Source organism: Phragmites australis, chromosome 8 (genome assembly GCF_958298935.1).
Source record: "Phragmites australis chromosome 8, lpPhrAust1.1, whole genome shotgun sequence".
NCBI classification, from domain to species: domain Eukaryota; kingdom Viridiplantae; phylum Streptophyta; class Magnoliopsida; order Poales; family Poaceae; genus Phragmites; species Phragmites australis.
Window position 1 is genome coordinate 8,694,193 of NC_084928.1, and position 25,198 is coordinate 8,719,390.

The 25,198-nt window shown below is 43.8% G+C and overlaps 2 protein-coding genes across 3 annotated transcripts; one reads left to right on the forward strand and one right to left on the reverse strand.

The window, feature by feature from the left end:
* The first annotated feature begins 91 nt into the window (after positions 1-91).
* Positions 92-4,071, forward strand: LOC133926535 (protein mago nashi homolog 2-like). The gene is made up of 3 exons (XM_062372519.1): positions 92-425; positions 815-991; positions 3,641-4,071. The coding sequence occupies exons 1-3, from the start codon at positions 183-185 to the stop codon at positions 3,704-3,706; spliced, it is 486 nt and encodes a 161-aa protein (XP_062228503.1). The 5' UTR covers positions 92-182; the 3' UTR covers positions 3,707-4,071.
* A 2,709-nt stretch (positions 4,072-6,780) lies between these two features.
* LOC133926536 (uncharacterized) lies at positions 6,781-24,683 on the reverse strand. Of its 2 annotated transcripts, none has more exons than XM_062372521.1 (24): positions 23,949-24,683; positions 23,738-23,862; positions 23,549-23,643; positions 23,291-23,473; positions 14,967-15,054; positions 14,347-14,398; positions 13,510-13,575; positions 12,700-12,854; positions 12,541-12,611; positions 12,184-12,384; positions 12,050-12,091; positions 10,838-10,945; positions 10,524-10,613; positions 10,312-10,387; positions 9,818-9,914; positions 9,681-9,750; positions 9,385-9,561; positions 8,911-9,033; positions 8,215-8,298; positions 7,887-8,071; positions 7,638-7,776; positions 7,469-7,528; positions 7,305-7,376; positions 6,781-7,213 (listed from the first exon to the last, which is right to left on the reverse strand). In XM_062372521.1, exons 1-24 carry the CDS (start codon positions 24,389-24,391, stop codon positions 7,100-7,102), a joined length of 2,916 nt encoding a protein of 971 aa, XP_062228505.1. In that variant the 5' UTR covers positions 24,392-24,683; the 3' UTR covers positions 6,781-7,099. The 2 variants fall into 2 exon arrangements, with proteins under 2 accessions (XP_062228505.1, XP_062228504.1); XM_062372520.1 differs by having other exon boundaries at positions 7,466-7,528.
* Between the last annotated feature and the right edge of the window lie 515 nt (positions 24,684-25,198).

Genomic DNA, 25,198 nt, shown 5'->3' on the forward strand with positions numbered 1-25,198 from the left:
GAGTGCTAGATTTGCAAATACGTCGACATGTTGTCTATTTTCGCAAATACGGTCACGTATGTTGTCTAAATTCCCAAATTTGCCGCAAAAGGAGAAGAGTCGAGAGGAGCCGAGCAGCCGAAGCGAGCACGTTGCGGCTGGGCGGGCACCCCTCTCCAAAAGCAATCGTGCGTGCAACAGCAATGGCGACGGGCGGCGGCGGCGCGGGGGAGAACGGCGGTGGAGAGGGTGAGTTCTACTTGCGTTACTACGTGGGGCACAAGGGAAAGTTCGGGCACGAGTTCCTCGAGTTCGAGTTCCGCCCCGACGGCAAGCTCCGGTACGCCAACAACTCCAACTACAAGAACGACACGATGATCCGGAAGGAGGTCTTCGTCTCACCCTCCGTCCTCCGCGAGGCCCGCCGCATCATCCAGGAGTCAGAGGTGACGTCCGCTTAGGGTTTCGTCCCCCGCCGCCGCCCCCCCCCCCCTCTCCTCGATTCGATATGAATTGCGTTTTTTTCTTTCTGGTTGCGCTCTTTCCCCAGTAGCTAAGCTGTGAACTGGTTCAATAAAATTGAGCATTTTTGTTTCTTTGCAGAACTGCTGTTTTATTAGTTCAATCACTGATATTCAGTCAGGCATTATAACAATACTTAGCAGCTGCCCTTTCAGAGATCAACTATTTCCTTGCAATGTTAGCATGCACGATCTTTCAGTTATATCACTTTTAAGGATGTTTGATTTTGTGGGTGATTGGAAGTTATAGCATACCATTTTGTGTTGGGCTATGGAAAACAGGGTTTACTTACAAAGGAAGGCCTTGACCGCAGATTATGAAGGAGGACGACAACAACTGGCCCGAGCCCGACCGCATTGGCAGGCAGGAGCTCGAGATCGTCATGGGCAACGAGCACATCTCCTTCACCACCTCCAAGATCGGATCCCTCGTCGACGTCCAGACCAGCAAGGACCCTGAGGGCCTCCGCATCTTCTACTACCTCGTCCAGGTTGGTTTGTCCTTAACTTGATGCCCTTTGCAAATACTTGACTCCATTGTTGTTTTTGTTTGTTGTTGTGATCTAGAATTTACAATTTTATATGCTGCTAATCTCTAATTGATGATGCGCATATACCTTTTCACTGTAAAATAAATTAGTTGATGTGGCTGATGGCCTGATGCTAGAACGAGATGTTTCTTTTGTTTGTCCCGGAGAGCACATGATTTCTTAAACCACACAGAACAAGCGACGGGTTACAAATGTGTATGTTTGTGGCACAATCTTGTGGTGGCATTCAGAATTGTGATCTTGAATGTAGCATAGCCGAGCATAGGGTTCATATGTTTTAGTCTTGAAATCCTTTCTATTGTTTTGTCATCTATTTTTGCTGGCGTTGAGCACTCCTTGTCCTGAAGTGAAATCATGTGGAGCGTAGCAGTATTTGCTTCATTGAATTGATTAGCTGCTGAAGTTATTTGAGATTGTGGGCTTTGCGATAAATTCCTTTGCTCACATGTTCAGTCATGACATTCTACTGGCACAATCTAGTGGTGGCATTCAGAATTGTGATCTTGAATGTAGCATAGCCGAGCATAGGGTTTATATGTTTTAGTCTTGAAATCCTTTCTATTGTTTTGTCATCTATTTTCGCTGGCGTTGAGCACTCCTTGTCCTGAAGTGAAATCATGTGGAACATAGCAATATTTGCTTCATTGAATTGATTAGCTGCTGAAGTTATTTGAGATTGTGGGCATTGCGATAAATTCCTTTGCTCACATGTTTGAAGCAGTGGTGACTAGTGAGCACGAGAGGAGGGCTTAAATCAGTTCAATGATTCTGTCGTAAGAAACAAGTCTATGAATATTTTAAATGACTCTTATTTCTTTGGGGGAACAAGATATACATCTTAACAGTCATAAGATAATGCATTTATACTAAATGAATAAAACTGTAGAAAGTAAAGGCTGAACAAGAACAGAGTACTCCCTGAGGCGGACTGTATCTTGGCAACCATTAGCATGCCATACAGCCAGCAATCTGTGCTGATTACCTGAGATTTTTTTACTGTTTGGATGCCTGTATTTTGTTTAGAGTTTTAAGAGTAAAACATGTTCTCTTTTTCTTTTTTTAATAAAAAAGCTTGTTTCAGAAAACTGTGAACTGTTTGGATATGAATATTTGGTGGTTTAGAAATTGTTGTATCTTAGTGCCATGAGTTTTTTTCCTCGCATTTTGGGAAAACCACTCGGAAACCTTTTTTTCCCTGAGCCAAGTGGCTGTGTTATCCACACTCTGTTACGGTGTGATTGGTTGCCCGCATGGATGGATCCTGGCTCGGCGGATACCTATAATCTAAGGGAGAAGCGTGTTTGATTGCCTGCATGCACTGTTCTAGCATGATCCGGCAGATGCAAATGTACACGTGCAGCCTAGCCCAGGAGGGAAGCTCGATTCCCTCCACAAAGTGTGGATGCAGGCTCCCTCCGCAGCCTGGCCCGACGGATGCAGGCTCCTGCATTCACTTATGCAGGCAGGTCCACTTGTTAGTGTCATAAAATCATGTTCATACGAGCAACCAATCACAATTTTAACTCTTGCATCTGCTCATACAACCTCAGATTCATTCAACCAAACATAAATTCAGCTTAATCTGTCCAAACAGATACAACGAATCAAACACTCTTCTTTTCAACAAATATGGTTTCGCTCAACTTGCTTCCATTCAGCCTGTATATATGGTCCATGCAGACAAGACCTCATGCGGGCAACCAATCGCACCCTTAGTCACACTCTAAGCCTTTGGTATCCTTGAAAATTGAAATAACTGTCATTAATTAAGATACTATCTATCTGCTCTTCATCGACATACTCTGAATCGTATCCCCTAGTTCACTACCTGGGATCCTGCAAAATGTACACCAGATACAGGGGAAAAGACGGACATTGGTTCTATTGTTTTTTGAGTACCAAGTTCTCTTCAGAAACTTAGCCACTTTGCCATTCCTAACCTAACAACCAATTTAGTTTTGAAAGCGAGATTATTCTATTGCTGTAAATCAGTAGAGTTGATGGATGTATTACTGTTTCTTTGAAATTTGGCCAGATGCTCTGATTTTTGAACTGTAGACTTGATTGAGCTCGTAACAGCTTAAGCATTATTTACATTTCAATACTTGCTTGAGGAAAAGAAATCAGGTTAGGTAAACAGCTACTGGTTTTGTTGGATCTGAAATTTACCAGTAGGATATGTAAAGGACTTAGAACTGTGATGTGAGTAGCAAAGATTAAATATTCATTATGCTTCTGCTAATGACCATGCTATTTTCTTCACTGGTTTTGTTACGCTTCTCCTGGAAAATGACCAAGTCACCAAATACATCCCTCTGGTGTAGATGTGCTTATATCGATACATCCTTAAACCTCTGTTGGGCTTGCTTAGTGGATCTTTTTATGGTTGACTACATAATAAATTTTGGATCAGTCATGGGACTGTAGTTTGAACATGGCCCAAAAGTATGTAATGAGCTGGAGGTGTTAACCCATCCTTGCTATCTGGTCAAAATTCATTTGAGAACTTGTAATTTTTGTCGCGTGCATCACATGTCAGTGTAAATGAGATATATTCCTAATCTTCCCCCCAATGTTTTTTGTCTGCAGGATCTGAAGTGTTTTGTGTTTTCACTTATCAACCTCCACTTTAAGATCAAGCCTATCCAGTCTTGACCTCCATTCCATCACCTATTTGTGTTGTGATACTGCAAGTGTTAGGGAATCCTGCATCATGTAAGATCCTCTTGAGTTTCTCTTCATGCACTCAGGTTAGTGTGGAACACTGGGTGGAACCTTTTGAGTTTGCCTGGGATTGTTGTTTGATTGTGCAAACTGCGAGTAAGGTTATCTATGCTTATTAGTTTTCTGTTCGGTGGACTTCTTTTCATCAGTTAATTAAGGGGAAGAGAAGGGAGGGACCAACAGGAATCCCGGTCTTTGTATCTGTTCTGTGGAGTTCGTTTGAGAACATGTGACTATGCTTGTTGCTTTTATCGAACCCCAAATACTATTTGCTTGTGATAGCTTTCTTTTCGTCAGATCTCACATCTAAAGTTCAATGATCCAGACCATTTAGCGAAAGTCATCAACTCAGCCAGACCATTTCTACAAGAAAAATGGACTATTTACCTTGAAGTTTCTATGATTTTTCTGTGAAATTCATGTGTTCCAAATAGGCACTCAGCGGGACAGGTAGAGAAATCAATGGAGTGGATCTATAATTGTTATAACCTTTTCCAACTGTGGAAAAATGTTTCTATACTTTATTACAAGGAGGACATTCTTCAGCCTTACAAGGAGGACATGCTTCAGCCTATAACCCTCACAAGAATTTTCCTGTGAGATAGTTGTGGGCCTGCATGAAGGCAGGGAACGTAGAAAGGAGCGGTAGCAATGTTTCGAGGACAACGAATTTTGGGATGAGGCCGTGAATGAGTTAGACCAGGGCACATTCAGTAACAGGTTGATCACAATCGGTGAGGGTATTAGCAAGGGTTTGCAACTTGTCAGTAAGCATAGGCAGAAAGATCGTCTTGGCTGAGTGTGGAATTTTGCCTCAAGATGGACGGCGCGACTTGGTTTGTTGCCGGAGAAGATGTCGTGGAGGTGTGTCCAAATGCTATACACGGTGGTGGTGAGCTTCATCACCATGTCGAGGAGCTCGTTGGAGATTGTGGCATAGAGTCACATGAGAACCGCCAGGTTCTCTTTGACCCAATCGGTATCATCGTGATGAGGTTCATTCTTGTTAATGTGGTTGTGCACGTTGAATCTACCGAGCACAACCAAGATGTGTGCACGCCACTTTGTATAATTGTTGGACTGAATGTCGAGGGTGAATGGCACAAGAGATTTGGTGTTAATGTTGTGGATGATGTGAGAGATCGGTATGGTGGTGGATGTGCTAGTGGAAGAGGAGAACAACGCGTGCAATGTGGGTGTGCTCAGGGTTGAACAAGTAGGGGAGGTGTTGACCATGGTGAAGAGGGAGGTAGGGTTATGAGATCTAGGCTACTGATACCATGTGTCATAATGAGAATGCAATTACTTGTTGTATCAATCATGAGCAAGTATTGTATATATAGATTACAGGAGCGCAGAGCGCTAGTCAAAACATAGTTCAGTTGAGGTTGTTGATGATGCTGGGCATGCAGTGGTGGAGCAAACGAACGGGGCATGTGCAATGTTTTGAGGACAATTAATTTTGGGCTGAGGCCGTGAATGAGTTGATGGATGAGGGTGTGTTCAGGAACAAGTTGATCACAATTGGCGAGGGCATTGGCAAGGGTAAGCAACTTGTGGCAGTATGCAGTAAACAAAGGCAAAAAGATCGACTTGGCTAAATGCGTGGATTTCTGCCTCAAGATGGACGACACGACTTGGTTTGTTGCCAAAGAAGATGTTGTGGAGGTGTGTCTAGATGCCATATGCGGTGGTGGTGGACTTCATCACCATGTCGAGGAGCTTGTTGGAGCTTGTGGCATAGAGCCACATGAGTTCTCCTTGACCCAATCAGGATCATCGTGACGAGGTTCATTCTCGTCAATGTGGTAGCGCAAGTTGAATCTACCGAGCACAAGCAGAAAGAGTGTGTGCCACTTTGTATAATTGTTGGACTTAATGTCGAGGATGAATGGCACAAGAGATTTGATGTTATTATTGTGAATAGTGTGAGAGATCCACATGGTGGTGGATGCGTTGGTGAAAGAGGAGAACAACAAGGGATAGGTTGGTGTGCTCAGGGTTGAAATAGGGGAGCCGTTGGCCATGGTGAAGAGGGGAGGTAGGGTTTTGGGATCTAGGCTGCTGATACCATATGTGATAATGGGAATGCAATTGCTTGTTGTATTAATCATCAACAGGTGCTCTATATATAGATTACATGTGCGCTGAGCACTAGTCAAAACAGAATTCAGTTCAGGTTGTTGATGATGCCGTGCATGCAGTGGTGGAGCTAAGAACACGGCGACGTGCGCGGCCTGGTCACCTCGGTGAACTTTGAGCATGCAGTGGTGATCGTTGAGCGCCTGTAGATGCGGTCAGTAGCGTTGGAATAGGTCTTTAACAGTCCAAACAACAAAAAGGTTTAGATCTTGTGTCACTTTACTCAGCAGTCCAATAACTCACGTGCAACAGTCGTATAGGACCGCCATGTACACATGACAGACAGGCACTAACGACACCAACCCGGTTATCACGTCACCGCCTTCGATCCGCTGCAGAATCGTGCCGGTGAAACGTGTCAAATTACCGCGCAGACTGGTTCAACTCGTGAGCTATGCCCATGCGTGTATATTGCGCAGAAACACTTGCCGGAAGCTGCGTAGAGAGAGAGAGAGAGAGAGAGAGAGAGAGAGCATGCACACTGCACTACAAGCACAGAGGCAACATGGACAAGCTACTCGTCGGAGCATGACCATCTGGGACTGACGCGAGGAAGCCGAAGCGAACCAGCCAGCATCCGGGTAGAACTGACTGCACGGCTGATGTCTCCTTTGAGCGAAAGCTGATGCCAGCCCTCACGGGCATCGCTCAACTCATTTCTCAGCAGGGGTTTGTTTTCCTTCGGAGGTGTGATGCTCTGATGGTTTATTGAATGTTTCCATATGCTGGGAAACAGCTATGGTGTAAAATGAAGAAATGGCGCTGTAATAGCAGATTGCTTGCCTCTCTCGACGAGATCCTAGAGCAGTTGTAAACGGTTCATTATCCAACCATGTGTAAGACTAGTAAAAAACAATATGAAATTTATTGTAAATTAGTACGCTGTTAATAGCTCTGGGTCAAAATTTCTGGGGCTATTTACAGCTCGATCATGCTCGGCTGGAAGCCAGTAACATTACAACAGGAGGCAATACCAGGAAAAATTGGCATCTGATCAGGCATTTTGCTCTTGATACATGACAACAGCACTGCTTAAATAGGCTCTAGGTAAAAAAAAAAGGGGGGGGGGGGGGGGGATCACTACCAGAATATGGAGCCACTGCTGCTGATTTCCTATGACTAAATAGGCGCTCATTTAAGTTACGCATGATACAATGTGGAGAAACTTGCTACCGGAGTATGTTAGTTGCAGAACCCGAATGGTAACTTGCTTCTGTTGCCACCTTCCCCATACTGTTCGTTCCATTTTCTTAGCTCGTTCATGCTTGTAGCGTCAAAAGCAACAGATGGGCTTACCTGTACAGGGGAAACAACCAAAAAAAGAATTATATATCCGGGAGAGAACAGCGCAGTGGAAACAACCAGATATGAATGAAATATATAATACCTTGGCTTTTGCTTGGACAAAGTCATCCAATTTCAGTGGCCTTATAGAAGTTTTCATGCTACTCGCATCTCCCTAAGAAAAGATGCAACCGTATGAGCCCCATTCATGGTGATGAACAAGCTTAAGAATGCAAGTACTGGTATCTAAAAGCAAGAACAAACCACCATCTTTTCTTCTTCCAGAAGTTCATGAACTGGCCTATATGCTGCAGCTATGCATAGGTTCTGCAGAGAAGGCACCAAGTGAGTCCATACACGAACAAGAAAATAATGGCCAGTGAACCTTTCAGGATGAAAGGGGGAAGAATATGTATGGAGGGCTTAAGCATAATACCTTCAAGTCACTCCCAGAGTAACCTTCCGTCGCATTAGCAAGATCATCAAATCTAAAGTCAGATTCTAGTTTTTCTTTCACTAGTAAAATCTTTAGAATTTTCATTCGGTTCTGTGCATCCGGAAGATCAACATATATCCTATAGATCAATTGGATAATTGTCGTTTTATCAAGTCGACTAAGCAGTCCAATCTTAAAATATATTTTTGGAATGAAGAAGCAAAAAAAAAAAAAAAGAAGATTTTTTACCTCCTAGGCAAACGCCGTATTACTGCATCATCTAGATCAAATGGACGGTTTGTTGCCCCAAGAATAAGGATCCTTTGGTTCTCTTTGGACCTTAGACCATCCCAAGTTGCCATAAATTCATTCCGCATCCTTCTTGTTCCTTCGTGCTCACCCGCACCACCTCTTGCACCAAGTAAGCTGTCGACCTGTCATTTATAAAATTGAAGTTGCAATAGAATCAGGAGATTCTGGATGACCTAGGAAGTGGTAATTAAGTACCATTGAAACACTAAGGGTCCTCCATAATATCAATAACCATTCAACTGTGTTCAATTTAAGAAAAACATACCTCATCCACAAATATTATAACAGGGGCTAGTCGACTAGCAAAGGAGAAAAGTGCCTTGGTGAGCTTCTCAGCGTCTCCAAACCACTGTTAAGCAAGTGAATAGAGGTGAGTAATATCTTAGTAAACTCAAGTTCTATGATGAGAAGTTCATGAACATGAAAAATTCATATATGTGGCTTCATATTTCATGTAAAGAGACTGGTACACTCGCAAAAAACAGTGGGGTTGAAACTGTACATGACAGCACTGCCTGCAACTGATATTGGTCTAGGAGCCAGAGGAGATTACCCCTATAGCAGCAGCATACTTCACAAAAGATTAAGGCTATCTCCAGCAGCTACCTCAAATTTTTAACCTCAAAAACACTATTACAGCATCCTCTATCACTATTACAGCATCCCTTATTTTTTCATCTCCAGCAGCTACCCCATTTCCTACCTTCTACTCCTCTTTTTCTCTGGATACCTCATTACGATTACGTGCTTGATGAAGGGTGGTAAAAACTAAAAAGGCTAACCATGCAAGTATCTGTAAATTGCCAAAAAAAAAACATGAAACTGCACAAGACTGTATAGAACTCTATGGTGACATAAAGGACACTTCAGATAATATAGAAATGATTCATAATTACCATTCAGTTCAGCTGTCATGATAACATGACTCCAGTACAAATAAGGGAAAGTCTAATAGAAATACCTTCGATGTGAGAGTGGAACCAGTTATGCTTATAAAATTTGCTCCAGCTTCAGTTGCAAGTGCCTTAGCCAAAAGTGTTTTTCCTGTTCCTGGAGGCCCAAAAAGCAATATACCTTTGCAGGGCTGAACAAAAGTCCAAAAGAAAATGTCATGGTAATTGGTAAACATACAAAAGTGACTGTTAAGAAAATTTCACATAACATAACAATAAGGGAGTTCATCTACCAAAGCAAAACTGAAGATTTAGATTTTGCTTCAGAGATCTGATTCTTTTTTTAAAAAAAAATCATAAGTCTCCTAAGACTTGTTTACTAATGGGCGTAGCAACTTGGTTCATACAGTTCAGTTCAGTCATACAGCATAAAATGTATTCAAATTACCATCTCTGGGACTAAAGGCTTTGTTGTTATATGACAGAATTCAGAAGCCTAAAATGATATTGGTAAGCATAGTAAAGAAAATAGAAAAGCATACCCTTAACAAATTCCCACGCGAAAAAAGCTCTGGCCTCCTCATTGGGAGAATAACAAGTTCATCCAGTGTCTTCTTGACATCCTCGAGAGCACCAATATCATCAAATTTAACTCCAATTTCACTGGGAGGTACAACTGCTGAAATGAAATTGCGCTCATACTCATCTTTTGCCGAAATCTGCAGTAAAGACACCTTTTAACGTTGGACAATAACAAATTACAAGACTTGTCAGGGCGAACAAAATCTTCCCATTGATAGAAAAGCTGACTTTATAAAACACCTAAAACTAATAATACCTTCATGTTTTCAGATGGCTTCTTATTGGAAGCATCCTGCTCCTTCAGCCTCCCAATGGCTAGGTCCAGACTTGAAAAAAAGATTGGTTAGTGCCCAGCTAAGAAAGATGGCTGAATGCCATGACCACTGAGACTACCTTTCACGGGGAATGATCAGCCTGTCATCCTTTATGGAAGGATGAACTGCCAACGACAAATAGTGACTCCTAGCCCATCCAACAACCTTCTTTGCTCCTGCAATTGACAATACAAATACATAAGGTAAGCACTGGTCCTGCTTCTGGCTACACCTTCGGATTGGTGAGAGGAGTTGCATTCACTAGGAAGGAGAATAAATCTTTGATTTAGCATGAAGACCAATCTTAAGGGGCTGCAACTTCAAAATAATTGGGCTTATGCCCAATGACTGAGCACTGATTGGGTACTCGTTTGATGCAGTTCTGTTGTCCCCAGCGTGCACAGAGGGAATAACATTTCATTACCTCAACAAGCTCAATGCTTTAAGTTAAAAGATTGATTGGATCCGTCAAATAGAATGCATGCCACCAAAATAGTAAATAAAAACTCCACCAAGTCTTCAGAGTAAAATATAGCATAGGCATCATAATATGGATCCAGATACCAGCCTTACTTTGTTTTGTCAAAACAATGCCCTCTGACTTCACATGCAAAAGATCCTCACATGATAGCTCATGTTCTTCGAGCACCTGCATTTACCAATCATGATGAAAGCAAGTACTTGAGAAAGCAATATTCAAGCATATTATATATGTAAGCCAAGCAAAGAAACTCAACCGCAAGGACTAAAATTGGTAATTAAAACTAAAGAAGCAATTCCAATACCCTGTGCAACTCTACGAGGTTATGCCTTGAAATGATTATTTTTCTGTCCTCCTCGATCTGGTTATTGAAAACTCTCAGTTGCTCATCATCCTAAACATTGATGAGATAAATATAAGTATAAACACAGATAAAGAGACTAAGGCATTATCCTCGCAAGGGAGAGCTTGCAGTAAGTTATTGAGCAATGAGCACCAACTATTATTGATGCAACAACAGATAACTGAGATAAGAGATGTCAGCAGGAGAGAGAAGTCAACACTTGGTTTCACATATTAACACTTTGGAAACAGGTACATATAGGATGGTCAGCTTACCTTTGGAAGAGGAATAAAGATTCTATTTTTGAAAAGCTTTGATATGTTATTGGACCTTGAAGGTTTCTGCCCTTTTAGGCCCCCTACGAGTCGCTTCAAGGATGACGACTGAAAATATACATATCAGATTAATAGACAGTTTAGGCACTGCTGTTGCAATCCACCAAGGATAAAACAAACTCTATAATATAGCGATACAAAGAAAAGAGCTACTCAGACCAGTCTAAATTTTAAAAGAATCGGACCATAGAAAGTTGCAAAACAAAGCATGGAAGCACGCATAATCAAAGGATCCTTTTTTTTTACCCATTTTGCTTTTCTGGCAAAACTACAGTTCAGAAATTGCCAGGGCAAGCCATCGAGAAGCACTTATTGCTTTTAAGGTTGCATTTGGCATTACAGTGGCTTTTCAAAAGCACTTACTTTGCTCTTGTTTCAATATGAACTAACTGGTAACTCTTTTAATAGCTGTAACAGCATCAATTTGCTAGAATATGTAAATATTCTTTGTACTAACCACACCTCAGCACCATGCAGCGCAACAACAGCAAATTGGCAGAAGCAATCCTGCCTTAGGGAACTAGAAAGACCAGCCAACCTGTGGCAGCTAGGACAATTCATTTCCAGGCTAGGAAGAACCAGGCCCTGCCTGCTAGTGGACCTACAATGATAAAAGCTCAGCTTGGCCTAGCCCAGGGTGGAAGCATACTGCATACATGGGCATTACTTTTCTATTCTTTTCCAAAAACAAGCATGCCTTAGGCAAAGCATAAAGAATGTCGAGTTTAGAAACCAATCTGCATTAGCACTAAATTATCTAGTGGTTGTTTACTGTCATATATATCCCTTTATACCAATAATGTGACCACAAAACACAATGAACAGAGCTTATGGGACTATTCAGCAGATAAGGTTAGTAACACAAACGTGATGGCATTGTACTAATTTCATTCCCAATTTGAGTCACTATTGCTGCTAATATTAGGAAAATGTTTTAGTTTCCGCCAATGGGATAGCTACAAGTGGAAGCAATAGATGGAAAAAAAAATAGAAGAGACTTAGTCGCATGCTATGTTTTAGAAGAGACTTAGTCGCAAAAGATGAGACAAATATACAGCTGACTAGAAAAATAAACAGACTTAGTCGCGCGTTTCCTGGAACAGTTGCAACAGGGAAGAATCAGAAAACATAACAGGTTAGTAAGAAAATTACCAGTGGAGACAGGCGAGAGAGATTATGGAACAACAGTGTCTTCTGTATTTATGCAGAATCAAATATAAGGACCAATAATAAATATCAATAACTGAATGCAATCATGTAGGACTATGGGAGTTTATATGGCTTACCGGTTCTTTATCCTTGGGTGCTGCTGCTGCTGCCTCCACTACATTCTGCCCACATATCAAAACTAAAGGTCCAGTAAGCTGGTCAAGCATTTCCTCTACCTTTTCGACAAACTCTCTGCGATTTGATCTTGGAGCTGCCCTAGAGAGCCACTGGGAACTGTCTGGAAAGTAAACAATGGCTGGTTGTAGAGATGGCAGTACCTATTTTTGTAAACAAAAGCATCCCATTATAGGCAAGTTTATTGAGCGGATGACATGGGAGTAGGCTGAGTGGTCAAAGCTATGGAAACAGATGCAGAGATAGGAAATGTCAACACAGTACAAGTTATGTACAATTAGTATTGTTCGACAAAATACCTCAAAAAGTGCTTCAATTGCGATATGCCAATCTTCTGCCTGAATATCATTGTCATGGACGACATCCTGAGCTAGAAGTACAAAAAAATGTAATGTTAAAATTCAAGAGTTTTTCCAAACTGAATATCACACTTTGGATGCTTGGGACTAGAAGCATACTGTCAACCCAGTAAACTGCTGGTTTATCAAGTTGCTCTTTGTTTGCTTCATCTTTTTTACCATCACCCAGATTTTCCACAGGAGGGTCAAATATAACAGCCACTTGATCACCATTGATCTCATATACTTCTCCACGCTGTCCATTTGATAAAGCTCTGCAATTTAAACAGATAGAAGAATGTTCAATTACTAAACATTGATAAGAATGGTGTATTTTATGAATGTTTGGATATAACACTGCCTCCCCATTGGCAAAGGATAAGCATGCAATATAAGGAATTTCAAACATGAGATCAAATCATTCATCAGAAACAATGTTGAAAATCAGGCTAAACATGTGTAAATAAGATTCCGCTGCTACGTATCACCTATGAAACTAAGAACTCTAAGCACACAAACACTTCAACAACAGTTCCACAATGTTCAATGCACCCATTGCTTATGACAAGGTACAATCTCACCTTGAAAAGTCTAACAACTCATGTTAAAGTTACATACCTTACTTTGCTCATGCTCAAGTCCTTAACAACCTCCCAAGTCCCAACAGTCACCAGTATTGGTGATTAATGCCATGATAATGTGCTAAAAAAAGGTTGCATAATTTTAATTTTAAAGTATTTTTCGTCCATATTGCCATTTATTTTGATGATAAAAGTCAAAGCTAAATGTACTTGTGAAGGTAACTAAAAAAGTACTAATTATCTCAGGGCATATAAAGCTGAATTGCCATGGCAATAAAATGGAACGAAGCATGCCACAAAAGTCAAAACCTTGTAGCCCTATTTTAAATAAGAAAGACTATTCACCCACCTGCCACTAATAAATGTATAGACATTCTGTGAGCCATCTTGAGTAGGTATTTTCCCCAAAATGATCCTGTGATATGAAATACATGATATGCATCATGATTAGTGCAAGAAGCTCAACTAGTACCACAGCCCGTAAGACCAAAACCATGTTAAGGGGAAAAAAAAGCCGGATGAATAACATGCAGTACACACATGTGGCAACATGCCATCCTGACACCAGGAAACATTTATTCACCAATTTTACCAGCGTTACTGGGCATGCACACATAAACAACTAAGGACACTAACAGGCATGGGTTCCTATAGACACAAAAGATGACAAAGGTGCATGCACCTGCTCATCCTGCATACCCACATCTACGGTCACCCATGTTTCTGCCTGAGCCTGCTGCTCACAATGTCTCCACATGCATACACACACATCTCACATAAACACAGTCCATGCATTGAAATACCTATCGGATGGAAAATTTTGAGTTTATACAAGCTTACTTTATTACATATTACTATATTTATTTCAGGTGCCATAGATCCATTAATCAATGTATGTGAAATTTCTACCAGCAGCTTGCAGAAAGAGAATCACCTTTCGTACTAGACAACTAAGCTACATGAACAGGGTTACTGTACACCTAAGAAGAGAAACTCATCACATCATATAAAACTCAAGTACTTAACAATAATTTGCACGAGCAACCTTATTTGCCAAGGGGTAGCAAATGAAGTGAGTTGCCAAAACCATGTGGCTAATCAAACCCAATGAAATGCAATGCATAGGAATTCCAAAAGACATGGCCCATAAAACCAAAATGAGGAAAGTACAACTCCCAACAAGTACCTATGATCTGCTTCAAAAACTACTGACGCTCCAACATACTTGACCCTATCTCCTGAAAACAATAATCAGAAAAGTCTAAGAAGGCCATGCCTTCATTCAGAGTCCAGTAAGTTATGTAAGCACTAAAAAGGTCTAGCTTGAATTTCATGTTCAAAAACTAAGACAACAGACAGCTGCATTATATCTAATCATAAAATAAAATTCAATGCAAAAAATAAAACTTGGAAAGTGCAGGGAATAGTAAAATGTGACTGGGTATGTGCAGAGCTGCTTGTATGGGCTAACAAACTTTATCTAAAGCACAGAGCATTGGAAACGTATGAAACAAAGCCCGGACTTAATTTCCATGGCATGACATATTAGGTCACAGCGCTACAACAGAAATTAGCCTACCAAGTCCACTGAGTAGCTCCACCAGGAAAAATAAATACTTGTCAACTATGATCAAAGGCATCAATATCGCAAGATTAGCACATAACAAAGCACAAATACAGTAGTAAATTTTCTGCGGACCGCCAAATGCTTGTTCAAATTAAGGGAAACAGTTCATTGTTAAGAGTAATGTTACCCTTTTGGGAGAAACACTCAATACCAACAAAGAAAAAGTTAGGTCACGTTACCCTTTTGGAGAGGCTTCTCTTCTTCGGACGACTCAGCAGTGCCAGAGGATTCTGCTGCTGAAGAACTTTCCTGTACACCGACAACTCTCTAGAAGCACAAGTAGTGAAGGCACAAGTGTTAAGGCAGAAAGAGAAGAAAACAAAAGATGTGATGTCTTTTCTTCTTTGGTCTTGGTCGTTCAATCATCCTTTGTTCTAATGAATGCTTCAAATATATTAGTTTGGAATGTAAGAGGGCTTAACATGGTCGCCCGTCATGATGCAGTTCAGGATGTTGTTCTTTCTTCAAAGGTGGACATCGTTTGTTTTCAAGAGACCAAATTGTCTGTTGTTTCTTCTCGTTTGCTGTTGTCAGTTCTTGGTTCAGATTTCGATCAACATGTTGCTTTGCCTATGATGGCCTTTTGAAACCTTTGTCTGCTCGTGGTTTGCAGCATCGAGACTCATTATATGCCCATGATGTTGTGCTTTTCCTTAAGCTGGTTGCTGAAGACTTGGAGTTGATCAAAGGAATTCTTCAGATTTTTAGGGACATCTCGGGTCTTAAGACTAACCTTCGTAAATGTTCTGTAACTCGTATTCATTGTAAGGAATTGGAGTTGGTATTGTTCAGGACTTCTTGCCTTGTCAGTTAAAGATTTCCCTTGTCGTTACTTGGGTCTTCCTTTATCCGTCCGAAAGTTATCTAAAGCGGAGTTTTACCCTCTTGTTGATAAAGTGGCTGACCATCTCCCTAGTTAGAAAGCCTCTTTGATGAACCGAGCTGGGCGCTTAACTATGGTTCGCTCCGTTTTGTCGACTACCCCTATTTATCAGATGATTGCTATGGATTTACCTAGATGGGTTCTTAAGGCAATTGATAAGTTGTGATGGGGTTTTCTTTGGCAAGGTCAAGATCATACTAATGGTGGAAATTGTTTAGTTTCTTGGAAACGTGTTTGTCGGCCTCTTATGTATGGTGGCCTTGGAATTCAGGACCTTCCAACTCTTGGTTGGGCTCTTCGCATGCGATGGCTCTGGCTTCAGAAAACGGAACCCTCTAAACCATGGGCTGGACTGCAAGTTCAGGTTCATCCAAATTCTAGAGCATTATTCTCTATTGTCATGGTGACCTTAATTGGAGATGGCTTTAACACCTGTTTTTGGCTGGACCGTTGGCTTCATGGTCGGTCCCTTGGTGAGATTGCTCCACATCTTTCTGCTTTAATACCACGCAGAATTGTTAAGCAAAGGACTGTGGTTGAGGCCCTTATCGGGCTCACTTGGGTTTTGGATATCAAAGGCTTTCTCTCGGTCCATGCTATTACGGAGTATCTCCAAATCTAGGACTTGCTTGATGGTGTTTCGATGCAGCAAGATGTGCAAGATCAACATGTTTGATAGCTTTCTAGTTCTGGAATTTACCCTAGTAAGTCGGCTTATAATGCCTTCTTCGTGGACTCTATTAGGTTTGCGCCCTGGAAGTGTCTTTGAAGGTCATGGGCACCGCTGCGCTGCAAAGTCTTTCCTTTGGCTCGCCATTCTCAACCATTGTTGGACTGCGAACAGATTGGCCAAGCGTGGCCTCCCCCATCCTGCTTCTTGTCCTCTTTGTGATCAAGGCAATGAGACTATCCAGCACCTCCTGATCTCTTGTGTGTTCTCTAGGCAAGTTTGGTTCGGGTTCTCTCTCAGGTTGGTTTGCCAGCTCTTGCTCCTCAACTAGGCTGGTCATCGTTTGCTAGCTGGTGGTGTTTCGCGCTGAGGCAGGTCAATAAGAATCAAAGGAAGGGTTCAAAATTCCCTAATCATTCTTGTGGCTTGGGAAATTTGGAAGCTATGGAATGACTGTGTATTCAATAGGGCATCTCCCGTTATTGCTTTGGTGGAACAAGCTGTGGCTGTGCAAGGGCCGCTCTGGTGCACTGCCGATGCTAAGGAGCTCCAAGTTCTCTTAGCTAGTTCATTGGTTGTGTTGGGTATGTTTTTTTGGCTCTTTTTTAGCCCTTTTCTTTGTGTTTGTTCTTGTTCTCTGTTTTTTTTTTCTGTTCCTGTTCTCAGGGTGTTGTTCGTTTCTTTTTGCGAGTGTTTTGTGTGTTGTACTTTATCTTTTTTTTCTTATCCTATTAACGAAATGACACGTAGCTCTCCTACGCGTTTGAAAAATAAAATAAAAAAATCAGGAAATAACAGTTCAACATGGAATCGCGTTTGTAGTAGAAAAAAATGGAAACAAGTCCATCGCATAAGGCTGGCTTGAACAAAATTTCAATGCTACACTAAATTAATATTAGCTTTTACTAGTATTGTGTTGGTTGTCTAGAGGTCTCTCGCTCTTACAAATTAAAGAGTGAATTGCATAAAACTACAAGTATTATGTCATTTGTAACACAAAACTACAAGTATTATGCCTAGTAACACAAAACTACAAGTATTATGCATCAATTTCACACAAAACCTGATTTTAATTGAATTCATTCAAAAAATGGTCTTATGTTTCTCCAAAAATCCTAGAACTTTTTGTACATTAATGTGGGTAGTAATACTTTGCAGGATCTGAGGCACTAGCCGCCCTCCTCTAGGAGGCTCTGGCCGTGTTCTTCTCTCAAATTCTGCTTGCTTTATTTCATAATCGGTTGGAGATAATACATGGAAAGCCAAAACATAGAAAGCCTATTATATCTTTCCTAATCTAATAGAACTTGATTTATTTCAGCAGATCTTTCCTTTCCTAATTTGTTGCAGTCGAGTCCTCTGTTTCATTTGAATCCTTCTTCTTCCTTCGGTTGTACTTCTTTCCATAGAAGACGTCCATAACATTACCTCCCGCCTGGCGAAACAGCTCGTCCTCGAGCTGGAATGTTGGGTAACTGGACTTGAACTCCTCCAGGGGCTCCCATGTAGCATCTTCTTAATCTCTACCGACCCATTTGACTAAGACCTCCCAATTGCCATGATTAAGGCGAGCACGAGAGACTGAGGTCAGCGTGGGAACAACCCAGCCATGTACAATAGCACGAAGAGGAATTGGGCTTGTTGGAGGATCACCATGATGTTTCTTAAGAAAAACCACATGGAAGACATTGTGTAGACAGGCTGAAGGAGGCAAGTGAAGCCGATAGGCAACCGGACCAATCTTTGCGTCAATCTGAAAAGGACCATAGAAGCGAGCGGCAAGCTTGACATTGGTTTTAGGGGTCAAGGAAGAGGCAAGCCGCTGATACAGGCGCAACCAGACCCAATCACCTACTTCAAAATTCAGAACCCGATGATTGCCATCATAGTGAAGCTTCATGTGCTCTTGGGCTTGCAACAGGCGATCACGGATCTCCACAAGGAAAACATCTCGATCAGTCATATGGCGATCAACTGCAGCAATGCGGGAGCAACCCGGTTCATAAGAACTGATGAGGGGAGGATCACACCCATACACCACCTTAAAAGGGATTGTCTTGAGAGTAGTCTGGTAAGATGTGTTGTAGTAATATTCTGCCCAAGGCAGCCATCTCAACCAACTTCAAAGCCTATCACCTGCCAAACAACGGAGGTATACAACGATGATGCGGTTGGTAACTTCAGATTGGCCATCCGTTTGTGGATGAAAAACAGAGCTAAGTCGCAATTGAGTGCCTGAGAGACGGAAGAGCTCAGACCAAACAGTACTTGTGAAGACGGTGTCTCGATCACTAATGATGGAAGATGGAATCCAATGCAGTCTGACTATCTGTTCGAAGAAAGCCTGTGCAATAGTGAATGCTATATATGGATGGCCAAGAGGGATGAAGTGGCCATACTTTGAAAAGCAATCAACCACAGTTAGGATTACTAACTTGCCTCCAACTTTTGGAAAACCCTCAATGAAATCTAAAGCAATATCAGCCCATATGGGGTGAGAGACATCAAGAGGCTGCAGCAGACCAACCGGGTGAAGGTGTTCTGTCTTATTGCGCTAGCAGACAGCACAACTCTGGACGAAGTCACGAACCAACCTTGTGGCATTCTTGATGGAGGAGGCGCGAAGCCTATGAAGAGTCTTCTGAACCCCCTCATGGCCTGTGTCATGAACCATAGCCAAGATTTGCGGCAGCAAGGCCGAAGATGCTGGGACAAAAATGCGTTCAGCATGCAACAGGAGACCATCTTTTTCTGTCCAAGCCGGACCAGCTGACCCATCCAAGGAGGTTGCGTTGCTGGACTGCTTCTGGAAGAGTGGTTGCTTCTGTCCTGAGAAGATGGAATATCTCTAGATCTGGAATGAAGAGGGTGTGTATGATCATGGTATCTTTGTCTCGTCTAGACAGGGCATCTGCTGCTTTGTTGTGCTTGCCCAGTCGAAACTCAACGGTGAAGGAGTAACCGAAGAGTTTACTCACCCAATTGTGTTGAGGGATGGTTGAGAGTTGTTGATCCAGCAGGTACTTCAAATTGTAATGGTCAGTACGGACAATAAACGGCCGAGTCCAGAGATAATGTCTCCAGTGCCTCACTGCCTTCACGAGCCCGATGAGTTCACGCTCATAGGCAGCCAATTTGGCATGGTGCGACGCAATAGCACAACTGAAGAAAGCAATCGGCCCGGAGCCTTGACGAAGGACAGCACTGAATCCAGAGCCTGATGCGTCACAGTCGACGACAAAATCTTTGGTGAAATCCGGCAATTGGAGTACCGGTCGAGTGGTCAGCGCCTGCTTAAGGGTGGTGAAGGCTGATGCTGCTGAATCATCCCAAGCAAAAGCCTCACGCTTGAGAAGCTTGGTGAGGGGGGCTGCCAACTCGCCATATGACTTGATGAAGCGACGATAGTACCCAGTTAAGCCGAGAAAGCCCCGCACGGCGCGCGTGGAGTGTGGAGTAGGCCATGCTTGCACCGCATCAACCTTTGATGGATCCATGGAAACCACCTGCCCAAAGATGACATGACCAAGATAAGCCACTTCTGTTTCGCCAAAAAGGCATTTGGAGCGCTTCAAGGCTAACTGATGTGTCTGAAAGAGATGGAAGACTGCACGAACATGTTGAAGGTGGTCTGCCCACGTAGCGCTATAGATGAGAATGTCATCAAAGAATACTAAACAAAACGACGAATGAAAGGTTTAAGAATGTCGTTCATGAGAGCCTGGAAAGTTGTTGGGGCATTAGTAAGCCCAAATGGCATGGCCAAAAATTCATAATGGCCATGGTGAGTGCGGAAGGCTGTCTTCTCCACATCTGAAGGACACATGAGGACTTGGTGATAACCATTGCGCATATCAAGCTTAGTGAAGAATCTTGCGCCATGTAATTCATCAAGTAACTCCTCGGTGACAGGAATGGGAAACTTATCTTTAATGGTTTGGGTGTTGAGGGCGCGGTAGTCGACGCAGAAACACCAAGAATTATCGACCTTCTTGACCAAGAGGACAAGAGCAGCAAAAGGTGAAGAGCTAGCCCTTATGATCCCTTGCTGGAGCATATCTTCACATTGGCGCTCAATCTCATATTTGAGGAGTTGGGGATAGCAATAAGGCTGCACCACAATAGGTGTTGTTCCTGGTAGCAGATGAATTCGGTGCTCAAACTGCCTAGGAGGTGGCAAGCCCATTGGTGTGTCAAAAAGGCTGTTAAATTCCTCTAAAAGGAGTTGTAGCAAGTTCTGTCCTGTGATAGCATGAGCTTGTGGCATAGGAGTGGCAGAGAGTCCTTGCCAAGTCACCTTGTGATCGGTGCACCAGAATGACATGGTTAGGTGTTCAAAATCCCAAAGGATGGGACCAAGAGAGCAAAGCCACTGGACGCCAAGGACCACCTCATATCCGGCCAAAGGGATGATGTAGAAATCGACGAAGAAAGGCTCACCCTCGATGAAAACTTGAATTGCAGTATACAGGCCAGGGCACATCACCTTGTCACCGTTGGCAACACTGACCGAGATGCTCGGCAATAAGTGTGGCTTTAAGCCGAGCTGCTCTGCTGTGGAGGCTGACATGAATGAATGGGTGGAGTCTGAGTCGATGAGCGTGTGCCGCCAGGAAGCACCAAAGGTGATCGTGAGCTGCATAGTTGGTCCCGTCCGGATGTCAACTAAAGCAAATAGGGAGATCTACGGTTCATCGATGTCGCTGCTAGGATATTCGGTGGAATCCAACTCAAGGAGATAGATTCCTTTCATTGTACAGGTCTTCATGTGCTCAGGTGTGAACTTCTCAGGGCAGTTAAAACATAGCCCTTTCATGCGGCGCTCGGACATCTCTGCTGGAGAAAGACGCGAGAAGCATGTGCCCGGGCGAGGAATCGGGGGCCAGGGCAGTCTTGGTAGCCGGTGCTGCGGAAGAAAGCGAGCCCGCCGGTTTGGATGGTGGAGACGTCATGGTAGCTGGTACGGCTGTTGGTGCAGGCGCACGTGGAGAGGAACGCGCAAAAAGGGGGCGCGAACTAGAGCGGGTCAACCCTGTGGAGATGTTGTCTTCAGGATCAAGCTCCAAGCGGCGCTCATACGCCCTAGCCAAACTCATGGCTTCCTCGAGGCTATCAGGGCGTTAGAGTTCGACATCGGTGCGCAAGGGGTTGCGTAGCCCGACGGTGAAGAAGCCCCGCTATTGGCGCTCCGTGACGTCGTCGCAACAGGCCAAAAGATTGAGGAATTGTTCCTGGTATGTGGCCACAGTGCCCACACGGCGAAGCCGAATGAGTTCGCCCAAAGGATTGATGCGAATTGGAGGATCGAAGCGCATGTTGATGGCGTCCATGAAGTCCTTCCAGGATGGAACCCCACGGTTCTGCTCCAGACGATAGTACCACTGCTAGGCGGCACCAGTGAGATTGAAAGATGTAAGCCAAACGTTCTCGTCATCCGCAGTGTGTTGAGCCCGTAAGAACTGTTGACAACGGTTCAATCAAGGCAACATATCGTCTTGGCCGTCATACTCTGGAAAGCGGAGTTTATGAACTCGTGGAATAGGACGAGCAAGGGGTATTGCAGCTTCGGTTTTGAGGTAGAAGGGTTCGCCTGATGCCAAAGTCTGGGACTGGAGCCTATTGATAGCAACATTGAGACGCTGCTGGTCGCCTTGAATTGTTTCGTACTTAGACTCCAGAGAGGCAAAATCAGTCTTCAAGGAAGCAAACTCCTGTTTGATTACCTGGATGATCTGTTGAAGGAAATCTTGCGAGTTGGAAGCCATGGAGAAGGCTAGCACAGGGGGTTATGGTGGCGACTGCAGATGGATACGACAGGAAAGCGGTGGAGGGTAAGGCGCAGGATCAAGTCTGATACCAAATGATGTGGGTAGTAATACTTTGCAGGATCTGAGGCACTAACCGCCCTCCTCTAGGAGGCTCTGGCCGTATTCTTCTCTCAAATTCTGCTTGCTTTATTTCATAATCTTATCAGCCTTATATAATCGGCTGGAGATAATACATGGAAAGCCAAAACATAGAAAGACTATTTTATCTTTCCTAATCTAATAGAACTTGATTTATTTCAGCAGATCTTTCCTTTCCTAATTTGTTGCAGTCGAGTCCTCTGTTTCATCCAAATCCTTCTTCTTCCTTCTGTTGTACTTCTTTCCATAGAAGACGTCCATAACATACGTGTTCCATAATTCATGTGTCACCCATTTTAATTAGATTCACCAAAAAAAATGTGTAGAATTTAAACAAAAATTCTCCAAAAAGACTACTTTTATAACTCCTAACAATTGTTAGGGCCTCAAATAAAATCCCAAAAATCTAGAAAAAAACACTAATATTCTTCTTATATGATGGACTAATTTCTCAAATTATTTCCAGCCCTAGGTTATATGGTGAAAAGGTAAGTTCCTTTATAAGTATATAAATAGAGCATATAAATGGAACATTACAAAAGAAATTACTTTTTCACCATATAACATAGGGATGGAAATAATTTTAAAAATTAATACATCATATAATAAGAATATTAGCGAATTTTCCCAATTTTTTGGACTTCATTTGAGGTCCTAACAATTGTTAGGAGTTATAAAAGTAGACTTTTTTGGAGAATTTTAGTTTAATTTCTACACATACTTTTTGGGTGAATCCAATTAAAATGGGTTGCACATGTATTATGGAACACATACAAAAAGTTCTAGAATTTTTGGAGAAATATAAGACCACTTTTTAGTTAAATCCAATTAAAATCGGGTTTTGTATGAAATTGGTGCACAATACTTGTAGTTTTGTACAATTCACTCCAAATTAAATAAACGGGTAGGTGCAAGCCAAAGGTAAAAACATCACTTTAATATTCTACATAGAATGAAAAAAGGAAGACATATTGAAGCAAGACTTCAGTAAGAATTATCACTGGCCATTCTTTTATATGGTTTGGCAGCTTAATGGAAACAGACCTTGGCAAATTCCTCAAGAGTGCATGGAACTAGCTTCTTTAGGTCATCCACGGATTTAATAGCATCTTCATCATCCCTTTCACCAGATTCATCTTCGTCTTCCACATCTGATTCTGAACCTTCATCCTCTGACTCTACATGATTATCCTCTTCCTCGCTCTCTGAACAATCTTCACCAAAATCCTACAAGGTCAGACATTAGGTTCTGCCACAAAGTGAAGTCTTAAAACTTTTAATATACGGTGCATATTATCTTACATATGGAGCTAGAACACTGCTGTCCAGAACCAACAACTGCGCACGTAACTCATTTGCAAGTGCTCTCACCAATCTATCCCGATAAAGTTCAGTCCCTGCAGTGTAGCAACCAAAAGCAAAAACTCACCATCCATACAAGCAGAAATAATCACATATTGATGAAACATAGGCTCCGTTCCTGAACAACACCTGGCAAGCTCTGGAGCAAAATCCTCTCACTGGAGGAGTGCAGCCCGGAACCATACTCCGAGGCGACGTCCTTGTGCCGCAGGTGCGAAGCCACGCACTCGCTCAGCAGCTGCCTCGTATTCTCACTGGCAATCCAAAAGAGATATCATCAATGCAACCGAGTCAATCTCGTTGGACAAAACACCAAATGCGTGGTGTCTGCCATGCTTACTCAACATAGTACGGGAAGCTGTTCCACGAGACGCCGGTCTTATCCCAGGGCACCACGCGGCGCAGGAACTCGTTGCGGAAGCGCTCCCGCTTGGTGAGGAACGGGGACTCCCGCCGCTTGCAGCCGGTGAGGAACCGCTCGCCGCTAAGCCACTCCTGCTGGTCCCTCTGCCCGAGCCGCGTGTGCTCCTTCTCGCTGCCGCTACCGCCGCCGCCGCTCCCTACCACAGCCTCCTCCGCGTTGCCGACGCCCTCCTTCGAGCTGTAGAACCGGCACAGCCGCCTCCTCTCGCCGCTTGGCCGCGGCGGCGCGCCGAGCCTCCGCACCAGGGCGCTCCCGCCGAGGGCTCCCCCGCCGCCGCCGCTGGAGGCTACTGCGGGGTTGGCGAGCTCGTGCCAGAGCGGCGTGCGCAGGAGGCACCGCAGCCGCATCGCGCGATGCATCGCGGGGCGCGTCGAGGAGAGATCCACGGCCGCGAGCGAGTTAGACCTTGGATTCGCGCATGTGGCGGCGGGCGGGATGTGAACCCTGGGCTGTGCCGCGAGCGGCGGCGCAATGGCGGCGAGGCACGTCGTCAGGGTGGTGGAAGCTGGTGGTGCGCGGCTGAGACGCCAGGTGAGGGTGGAAAGGCCACGGCCGATGCACGGCTCGCCGATCTTGGTGACTGCTCCACCTTGTTGCGGCTTCTTGGGTTTGGCTCGCGTCGGAGCTTGTAGATTGGGCCGGTGTTGTGGAGTCGGGCCTCCGAAATGGGAGAATGGCGTTTCCCCCTCCAGAGACGTCACTCTTTTTTTGCGGTCGTCGGATTTGCATCTAGCGGTTGTTCGTGGCTTGGGTCGGTGTGGGCCAGGTGTTGGTCCCCGGTTCGCGGATCCGCTAGAGGGGACAGGTGTCGTTTCTCGGCTGTCGTCCGCTCTTCATCGCGCGCACTTGGCGGGGCGTCCGGTGGGGTGCCGCGGCGGTGCGAGCCACGTGCTACCTTCAGTTCGCGGCCTTCGCAGCGGGAGGCATGTGCCACTGCGTGGATGGTGCTCCCCTCGCCGGCTCTTCCAGTTGGTCGAAGTGGGCGTCGTGGGAGAGGTCGTCATTAGCTTCTATTCTTCCCCTTTCTCCTCTCCGCGTTTTGCTACTGCTTGGGGGTTGTTCTTCTGGTTGAGTTCTTCCTCTGATGGTGATTTGCCTTGGTCCTGGTGTGATTGCCTGCCTCTGCTGAGGGTTGCGTTCTTTATCCTTGTCCTTGCTGCACGTGC

Coding starts and splice junctions, on each gene's coding strand:
- LOC133926535 (XM_062372519.1), top strand. CDS start 183: ATGGCGACGGGCGGCGGCGGCGCGGGGGAGAACGGCGGTGGAGAGGGT. Junction 426..814: donor GCATCATCCAGGAGTCAGAG/GTGACGTCCGCT, acceptor CCTTGACCGCAG/ATTATGAAGGAGGACGACAA. Junction 992..3,640: donor TCTTCTACTACCTCGTCCAG/GTTGGTTTGTCC, acceptor TTTTGTCTGCAG/GATCTGAAGTGTTTTGTGTT.
- LOC133926536 (XM_062372520.1), bottom strand. CDS start 24,391: ATGCATCGCGCGATGCGGCTGCGGTGCCTCCTGCGCACGCCGCTCTGG. Junction 9,034..9,384: donor CGCGTGGGAATTTGTTAAGG/GTATGCTTTTCT, acceptor ACTTTTGTTCAG/CCCTGCAAAGGTATATTGCT. Junction 7,529..7,637: donor ACTCTGGGAGTGACTTGAAG/GTATTATGCTTA, acceptor CCTTCTCTGCAG/AACCTATGCATAGCTGCAGC.